This window comes from Eriocheir sinensis, chromosome 25 (genome assembly GCF_024679095.1).
Source record: "Eriocheir sinensis breed Jianghai 21 chromosome 25, ASM2467909v1, whole genome shotgun sequence".
Classification (NCBI taxonomy): Eukaryota; Metazoa; Arthropoda; class Malacostraca; order Decapoda; family Varunidae; genus Eriocheir; species Eriocheir sinensis.
The window spans coordinates 16464735-16474734 of NC_066533.1; the positions used below are offsets into that span (position 1 = coordinate 16464735).

Consider the following 10000-nt stretch of genomic DNA (forward strand, 5'->3'; position numbering starts at 1 on the left):
TCAAGACAAGTTCCAATATTTGTGTTTTCATTTATATGCAAACCTATTTCAGCTCTTCTCTCTCTCTCTCTTTCTTTTCCTTTCCTTTAATTTCCTTCTTTCCTTTCCTTTCTTTCCTTTCCTTCCTTCCTCTTCCTTCCTTCTTTCCTCTTCCTTCCCTTCCTTCCTTCCCCTTCCCTTCCTTCCTTCCTCCCTTCCCTTCTCTTCCTTCCTTCCTCTTCCTTCCTTCCCTTCCTTCCCTTCTCTTCTCTCTCTTCCCTTCCTTCCTTCCTTCCCTTCTCTTCCTTCTTCTTCTCTTCTCTTCCTTCCTTCCCTTCTCTTCTCTTCTCTTCCTTCCTTCTCTTCTTCCTTCTTCTCTTCCTTCCTTCCCTTCTTCTTCTTCCTTCTCTTCTTCTTCTTCCTTCCCTTCTCTTCTTCTCTTCTCTTCTCTTCTCTTCTCTTCCCTTCTCTTCTCTTCTCTTCTCTTCTCTTCCCTTCCCTTCCCTTCTCTTCTCTTCTCTTCTCTTCTCTTCCCTTCCCTTCCCTTCTCTTCTTTTAATTCAATTCACTACATTTCTTTTTATTTCTGTTTTATTATATTAGTCTCTCTCTCTCTCTCTCTCTCTCTCTCTCTCTCTCTCTCTCTCTCTCTCTCTCTCACACACACCTGTCTCCCTCCATTCCCACACATGTCCTTCCCTTCATTCCACACCTCACACCTCGCCCACTTCATTACCATACCTGTTTCCTGCCGCGCACACACACACACACACACACACACACACACACACACACACACACACTACATCTTCGCTTCATTCCTTTCCATTTCTCTTTCCTTTCCTTTCTAATTCACTTTCCTTCCTTTCCTTTCCTTTCCTTTCCTTTCCTTCCTATCTACTCGCTTTCTCCTCTTCCTTCTTTTCTCTTCTCTTCTCTTCTCTTCCCTTTCCTTGCCTTCCCTTCCTTTTCTTTCCCTTGCCTTCTCTTCCCTTCCTTTGTTTTCCTCTCCTTTCTTTTCCCTTCCCTTCCACTCCTTTACCTTCCCTTCCTTTCCCTTCCCTTCTCTTCCCTTCCCTTCCCTTTCCTTTCCTTCCCTTCCCTTCCTTTCATTCCCTTCTCTTCCCTTCCTTTCCTTCCCTTCCCTTCCCTTTCAAAACACACACACACACACACACACACACACACACACACACACACACACACACACACACACACACACACACACCTTCCCTCCCTTCCTTCCCTAACGGCTCCCTATATATTCTTACCTTTTTTTCCCTTACCTTAATTAACACTTTCCTTTTCTCTCTCTCTCTCTCTCTCTCTCTCTCTGACCCTACCTGAGAAACACCTGACCCTCTTCTTTTTCTTCTTCCTCCTCCTCCTCCTCCTCCTCCTCCTCCTCCTCCTCCTCCTCCAGTGCTTAATTACCTGTTTTTTACCTGTTGTGTCTTACCTGTGTTTGTTTGTTTGTTTGTTTGTTTGTTTACCTAAAGGAGGACAATTTGTGTTCTTTGTTTTTCTTATTTATTGTTATTGTTATTGTTATTATTATTGTTGTTTTTTTCTCTTCTTCCTCTTCTTCCTCTTCTTCTTCTTCTTTTTCTTTCTTCCTTATTGTCTTTTTTTCTGTTTATTTATTTGTTTGTCTTTTCTTTATTTTCCTTTTTTGCCATTTATTTTTTTTCCTTTTGCCATTTATTCTTTTTTTCTCTCTTTCTCTCCTCTTCCTCTTCCTCCTCTTCTTCTTCTCTTCTTTTATTTATTCCTTTTCGTCTTACTTCCTCTTCCTTCTCTTTCTCTTTCACTCTCCTCTTCTTCTTCTTCTTCTTCTTCTTCTTCTTCTTCTTCCTCTTCCTCTTTTTCTCTTCAACGTCTAACTTAATCTTCCCGTCTCTTTGTCTTTCACTCTCTTCTTCTTCTTCCTCTTCTTCTTCTTCTTCTTCTTCTTCTTCTTCTTCTTCTTTTCCTCTTCCTCCTCTCTTTTTCTCTCCTACGTCTAACTTCATCTTCCCGTCTCTTTCTATTTCACTCTCTTCTTCTTCTTCTTCTTCTTCTTCTTCTTCTTCTTCTTCTTCTTCTTCTTCTTCCTCCTCCTCTTTGTCTCCCTTCCTTTATCTTCCTTATTCTGGTTCATCATTTTTTCACCTATATCATCCCTCTCCTCTCTATCACCTCCTCCTCCTCCTCCTCCTCCTCCTCCTCCTCCTCCTCCCTTCCTCTCCCTTTATGGCTCATGTGTTTCCTCCACGCCAGTAAAGCATTGCAAGGGATGGCAATTTTCGACCTCCCTCCCTCTTTATTTATCCTATTTATTCCCTTATTCACTCCTTTATCACGGTCTCCCCCTCTTCCTTCATTCGTTAATAATTTTTGGGTGATTTATTGATTTTTTTCTCTTTTTTTGTATGTTATTTTGTTATCTCGTCTATTTTCTTTTTCCTTTTTTATTCTTTTTTTCATTCATTCTTTTATCATGGTCTCCCCCTCTTCCTTCATTCGTTAGTTACTTTTGGGTGATTTATTGATTTTTTTCTCTTTTTTTGTATGTTATTTTGTTATCTCGTCTATTTTCTTTATTTTCCTTTTTTATTCTTTTTTTCATTCATTCTTTTATCATGGTCTCCCCTTCTTCCTTCATTCGTTAATAATTTTTGGGTGATTTATTGATTTTTTTCTTTTTTTTGTATGTTATTTTGTTATCTCGTCTATTTTCTTTATTTTCCTTTTTTATTCTTTTTTTATCCATTCCTTTATCATGGTCTACCCTTCTTCCTTCATTCGTTAGTTACCTCTCTGTCTTCATTTACTCAGTTATTCCTTGTGATTCATTTGTTTTTGTGTAAATGAATACACACACACACACACACACACACACACACACTCTCTCTCTCTCTCTCTAATCTACTTATGTTTTTTTATGTATAATTCGAGTATTGCAGAAATGTTTATAACGACTAAGACTTGTATTATTTGGTATTGAATTATTTTTTATTTGTATTTATTTTATTTTATTTTCCTATATTTTCTCATGTGCCTTTTCCTTTGTTTATTTCTTTTCTTCGTTTTCTTTTCCTTTTGTTATTTATTTTCTCTTATTTATTTTGTTTTCCTTTCGTTTCTTCAATTTTTTCTTTTCCTGTTTCTTTTCTTTCTTTTCTTTTTTGTTCTTTTCATTTCTTTTCCTTGATTTTCTTTTTGTTTCTTCTTTCTTTCTTCTCTTTTCCTTTCAGTCTTTTCCTTTGCTTATTCTTTAATTTTCTTCTTTTCCTGTTTTTTTTTTCTTTTTTGTTCTCTTCATTTCTTTTCATGTCTTTTCCTTGATTTTCTTTTTTTCTTCTTTCTTTCTCCTCTTTTCCTCTCAGTCTTTTCCTTTGCTTATTATTCAATTTTCTTTTTTCTCTTTTGCTCTTCCTTTCCTTTCCTTTCCTCTCGTTTCTACTCTTTTCTTTCTTCTCCTTTTTTATCAATCACAAAAAACAAGCAAAAAATAAAAAAATCAATCATTTCATTTTCATTTTCTCACTTATATTTCTTCCATTATTCACACAAAAAAAAAAACGAAGAAAAATCTAATCATTCCTTTTTTATTTTCTTCCTGATAAAAAAACGAGAAAAAAACACAAAATTCCCTGATCACGGTGTTTTCATCCTCTCTATTTCGGTTCTAAGCTTCCATCATTAATCTGCTTTCACCGGTAATATGTTTTTTTTTTCTTTTTCATCACATTTCTCTATTATTTTATTTTCTGTCATCTTTTCTATTATTTTCACTAATCAACTTTTCTCATTCACCTTCTTCTTTTAATAACTTCCTTTCTTTTTTCTTTTTTGTTCTATTTTTCTTGCGTTTCTCTATTTCTTTTTATTTTCTTATTTGTATCTTCTTCCATGTAATTATTATCCTTTATCTTCCATTCACGAGTATGTTTTTTCTTTCTTCTTCCTTTTTTTTATTTTCTTTACCTCTTCCATCTTTTTTCTTTTGTGTTTTCTTCCTCTCTTCTCTCTTTTCTTCTTTTTATCATGTATCTGTTTCCTCTTCATTGTCATTCCTATTCCTTCTTTGTTTTTTCTTCTTTTCTCTTTTTCTTTCTTTTTTATTATTTCCTATATCTGCTTCTTCTTCTTCCTCTTCTTCTTCTTCCATGTCATCTTTATCTTTCATCTCCTTCCATTTTTTTATTACATTTTATTCATGTCTTTATTTATTTTTTTAAGTCCATTCCCTCAATCATTCTTATTTTCCTCCTTTCTTCCTTTCTTCCATGTCAAATTCTTCTCCTTCATCTCCTTCCAATTATCATTATTTTTTTCCTCATCTCTTAACACACACACACACACACACACGCACACACACACGCACACACACACAAACACAGGTGACTAATTTACAGGTATCTCAGGTGTATATATTTAGTTCTCTCTCTCTCTTTCTCTCTCTTTCTCTCCTTTCCTCCGCCTTCTCTCCTCTCCTCCCCTTTATCCATTATTCCTCCGCTCCTCTTCTTTATCGTTCTGTCCTCTTAACCGCCACTCATAAAGGAAGGATAGTGATTCAATTGTCTTTTTTGTTTTATTTTATTTTTGGGGTGTTTTTCTTTATTGTTTTCTTTTAATATTTGTTTTTATCATATTTTCTTTTCTTCACGTTTTTTCTTTCTTTCTTTATTTTTTTATTTCCTTTGTTTCTCTTTATTACATTTTTATCTTCTTTCCTTCTCTTCACATGTTATTTTCTTTTTTTTTCTTTGTTTTTATCTTATTTTCTTTGTTTCTCTTTTTAACACTTTTATCCTCTGTCTTTCTCTTCCTTCCTTCCTTCCTTCCTTCCTCCCTTCCTTCCTCTCTTTCTTCCTTTCCTTCCCTTTCCTTCCCTTCCCTCCCCTTCCCTTCCCTTCCCTTCCCTTCCCTTCCCTTCCTTTCCTTTCTTTTCCTTTCCTTTCTTTTCCATTCCTATCCTTTCCTTCCCGTTCCATCCTTTCCTTCCCTTCCTTTCTCTTCCTTAATTCCTTCATTCCTTCTTTTAATCTCTCCCTTTCTTCTCACCTTCTTGGGTACGGATAAACTCCTCCTCCTCCTCCTCCTCCTCCTCCTCCTCCTCCTCCATCTTTCCTCCTTAACGTATTTGCAACAGAAAGAAAGGAAGAAAAAAAAAGAAAAAAAGAAAGAAAGAAAATGAGAAAGAAAGAAAGAAATATTCGCTTTTCTTTGATCTTTCTTCTCTGCACTTACATGAGAGAGAGAGAGAGAGAGAGAGAGAGAGAGAGAGAGAGAGAGAGAGAGAGAGAGAGAGAGAGAGAGAGAGAGAGAGAGAGAGAGAGAGAGAGAGAGAAAGGAACAAAGGAATAAAAAGAAATGATGTAAGAAGAACCACCTCCTCCTCCTCCTCCTCCTCCTCCTCCTCCTCCTCCTCCTCCTCCTCTTCTTCCTTTCTTCTCGGTCATGGAGGAAATAAGAGGTATGGAGGGAAGAGGTAAGTTAGGTAATTATTTGAGGGTCTTAAGATTGCGGAGGAGGAGGAGGAGGAGGAGGAGGAGGAGGAGGAGGAGGAGGAGGAGGAGGAGGAGAAGAAGGAAGGAAGGAAGAAAGGAGAAGAAAAAGACATAGATAAAAAGAAGAAATGGGAGAAAAGGAAGGGAAGGGAAGGGAAGGGAAGGGAAGGGAGAGGGAAGGGAAGGGAAGGGAAGGGAAGAGAAGGAAAGGGAAGAGAAGAGAAGGAAAGGAGGGAAGGGAAGGGAAGGGAACGAAAAAAATAGTACACACATAAACAAACAAACAAACAAACACACACACAAACACACAAACACACACACAAACACCCCTACAAATACACAAACAAACAAAAATACACAAACAATCTCTCTCTTACTAACACTTTCCTATCCAAACCCCTATATCAACCTATCCTAATCCTCTCTTCCCTCTCCCTCAGGTGTCTTGGATTCGCCACAGAGACACGCATATCCTGACGGTGGGGTCCTTCACCTACACGAGCGACGAGAGGTTCTCCGCGCTACACCGGGAGGGCACGAACGAGTGGACTCTACAGATTAGACACCCGGCCGTGAGGGACTCCGGCTTATACGAGTGTCAGGTCTCCACGAAGCCAACAAGAGGGTACCTTATAAGCCTGGCCGTAGTGGGTGAGTATGGGTGAAGGGGGAAGGGGAGGAGGTGAAGGGGTGAGGGGATGGGGGTTGCGGGGATGGGAGTGAGGGGAGAGAAGGGAGTCAGAGAGGGGGTGAGATGGGGGTGTTCGGGAAAAGAGAGAGAGAGAGAGAGAGAGAGAGAGAGAGAGAGAGAGAGAGAGAGAGAGAGAGAGAGAGAGAGAGAGAATGGGGAGAGATGAAAGGGGGGAGGAAAGGAGGGAAAGGGGTGAGGGAGAGGAAGGAAGGAAGGAAGGGGAGGGGGAGGAGGAGGAGGAGGAGGAGGAGGAGGTGGAGGCGGTGGCGGTGGTTGGTGTGTAAACTTACGGATAATTTTCACTCATCAAGAGAGATACGTGAGAGAAATAGAGGAGGAGGAGGAGGAGGAGGAGGAGGAAGAGGAGGAGGAGGAGGAGGAGGAGGAGGAGGAGGAGAAGGAAAAAGCAAGAAGGTAAACAATCAAACCGAAGAGGACGACAAGAAGACGAAGAAGAAAAGGAGAACGTGATAAAGAAGAAGAGGAGGAGGAGGAGGAGGAGGAGGAGGAGGAGGAGGAGGAGGAGGAGGAGGAAAAAGCAAGAAGGTAAACAATCAAAGCGAAGAGGAAGACAAGAAGAGGAAGAAGAAAAGGAGAACGTGATAAAGAAGAAGAGGAGGAGGAGGAGGAGGAGGAGAGGAAGAGATAACAACAACAATAACAACAACAATAACAACAACAACTAACAACAGCCATAACCCAACTCCAAACACACACACACACACACACACACACACACACACACACACACACACACACGTTCTCATTATAACTCGGAACAATGGAAACGAAGAGGATAATGATGAGAAGGAAGATGATGATTATAAAGAGAAGAAAGAAAGGAGGAGGAGGAGGAAGAAGAAGAGGAGGAGGAGGAGGAGGAGGATTAAGAAGGAATAGAAAGAGGATAGAATAAATAATAAGAAGAAAAGTTAATGATGCAAGTTGACAAGCTTATTATCAGACTTAATGGAGGAAAAATTCTTAATATAAAACCTCGACCCAGATTACCAAGAAAAAATAAATGAGAAGAAAATAAATAACCGAAGAAAATAAGTTGATGAAGAAAATTGAGAAGACAGCAAATGAAAAAAGAAAACAAAGAATAACGAACGAATGTAAATAGGAAAAGAAAATAACCTGATGAAGAAAATATTGAGAGGAAAACAAATGAAAAACAAAACAAAAAACAAAGCAAATAAGAAGAAAAAGAAAATAAACAAAGAAAACAGATTAAAAAGAGAAAATAAATTGGAGAAAACAAATATAAAAAACAAAACAAAAAACAAAGCAAATAAGAAGAAAAAGAAAATAAACAAAGAAAACAGATTAAAAAGAGAAAATAAATTGATGGAGAAAACAAATATAAAAAACAAAACAAAAAACAAAACAAATAAGAAGAAAAAGAAAATAAACAAAGAAAACAGATTAAAAAGAGAAAATAAATTGATGGAGAAAACAAATATAAAAAACAAAACAAAAAAAATAGAAGAGAAAACAAGAGAATGATAAAGAAATGACAAAGAAAACAAAACAGGTAATAAGAAAACAAATAAGACAACAGATGGAAAAAAGAAAATAAACTGATGAAGAAAATAAAGAAAACTAAAACAAAACAAAATAAGAGAGATTCGATGACAAAAATGAAGAAAAAAATACACAAAGGAATGTAAACTAAAAAAAATAAGAAAAACTAATAGAGAAAAAATAAAAGAAGAAAAATTAAAAAAAAAAGAAAAATTTAAAGAAAACAAAAAAACAAGAACAAAATAATTATAAACCAAAAAAGACACATAACTAAAAAAAGTATACTTGAACGAAATAAACACATACATACATACATACATACATACATACACACATACATAGATACATACATACATACACACATACATACACACATACATAAGAACTTGTACACATTACCTTAACAAGCGGTGATAGTCAATTAAGGAAACTCACCTGAAAAGAATAGAAAATCACATTAATAAACAATAATAATAATAATAATAATAATAATAATAATAATAATAATAATAATAATAATAATAATAATAATAATAATAATCGACAAGCCGAGGAAGGGAGAGCTTGTGATATGGGGGTAAGGGAATGGCCGAGGAAGGGAGAGCTTGTGATATGGGTGAAGGGAGAGCTTGTGATATGGGTGAAGGGAGAGCTTGTGATATGGGTGAAGGAGAGCTTGTGATATGGAAGCAAGGGAATGGCTGAGGGAGGAGAGCCAGATATGGGTGAAGGAGAGCTTGTGATATGGGTGAAGGGAGAGCTTGTGATATGGGGGGTAAGGGAAATGGCTGAGGAAGGGAGAGCTTGTGATATAAGAAGGAGAGCTGTGGATATGGAGGTAAGGAATGGCTGAGAAGGAGAGCTTGTGATATGGGTGAAGGAGAGCTTGTGACATGGGTGAAGGGAATGGCCGAGGAAGGGAGAGCTTGTGATATGGGTGAAGGGAATGGCCGAGGAAGGGAGAGCTTGTGATATGGGTGAAGGGAGAGCTTGTGATATGGAAGTAAGGGAATGGCCGAGGAAGGGAGAGCTTGTGATATGGGTGAAGGGAATGGCCGAGGAAGGGAGAGCTTGTGATATGGGTGAAGGGAATGGCCGAGGAAGGGAGAGCTTGTGATATGGGTGAAGGGAGAGCTTGTGATATGGTAGTAAGGAAATTGCCGAGGAATGGAGAGCTGGTGATATGGAAGTAAGGAAATGGCCGAGGAATGGAGAGCTTGTGATATGGGTGAAGGGAGAGCTTGTGATATGGAGGTAAGGGAATGGCCGAGGAAGGGAGAGCTTGTGATATGGGTGAAGGGAGAGCTTGTGATATGGGTGGAGAGCTTGTGACATGGGTGAAGGGAATGGCCGAGGGAGGGAGAGCTTGTGATATGGGTGAAGGGAGTGGCCGAGGAAGGGAGAGCTTGTGATATGGGTGAAGGGGGTGGCCGGGGAGTGCCTGCCTGTAATAAGGGAGATGGCGTTCCAGCTTTCAGAAATATGTTTTTTACAGACCGTTCAGTATCTATGCAAATTTGATGCGAACCCTTTCCAAACTGATTGCATCTTTTATTAGCATTATTTATACATATTTTTTTTTTTTTTTGCGTTTTTCATTTTTATTTTCATTGCCATTTTATAGGAAGCAGGTTTTTCTTTTTCCTTTTTTTCAGGGTTTTGTTTTGTTGTTGTTGTTTTCTTTCATTTTTCCTTAATTTTCCTTTATCATGTCTTTCAAAGGTTTTTCAATGTTTTTTTTCTTTTTTTCATATATTTTCATTTTTAAAAGAACTATAGATTTCACTTTCCCTTCCCTTCCCTTCCTTTCCCTTCCCTTCTCTTGCCTACCCTTCACTTCCTTTCCCATCTCTTACTCTCCCATCCAATCCAATCCCATCCCTTCCCTTCCCTTCCCTTCCTTTTCCTTACCTTACCCTATCCTTCCCTTCCTTTCCCATCTCTTACTTTCCCATCCAGTCCAATCCCATCCCTTCCCTTCCCTTCCCTTCCCTTCCCTTACCCTACCCTTCCCTTCCTTTCCCATCTCTTACTCTCCCAGCCAATCCAATCCCATCCCTTCCCTTCCCTTCCCTTACCCTACCCTTCCCTTCCTTTCCCATCTCTTACTCTCCCAGCCAATCCAATCCCATCCCTTCCCTTCCCTTCCTTTCCCTTCCCTTACCCTACCCTTCCCTTCCTTTCCCATCCCTTACTCTCCCAGCCAATCCAATCTCATCCCTTCCCTTCCCTTCCCTTCCCTTCCCTTACCTCACCTTACCTTCCCTTCCCATCCCATCCCTTCCCTTCCCTTTCCTTCCCTTAC

At 38.7% G+C, this 10000-nt stretch overlaps 1 protein-coding gene across 1 annotated transcript in view; it reads left to right on the plus strand.

Moving 5' to 3' along the window:
• The window catches only part of LOC127003608 (zwei Ig domain protein zig-8-like), a 32107-nt gene that overhangs the window by 11911 nt on the left and 10196 nt on the right, over positions 1 to 10000 (plus strand). The window contains exon 2 of the mRNA XM_050870513.1: positions 5918 to 6128. Coding sequence (XP_050726470.1) covers positions 5918 to 6128 — 211 coding nt within the window. The remainder of the gene's footprint in view (positions 1 to 5917; positions 6129 to 10000) is intronic.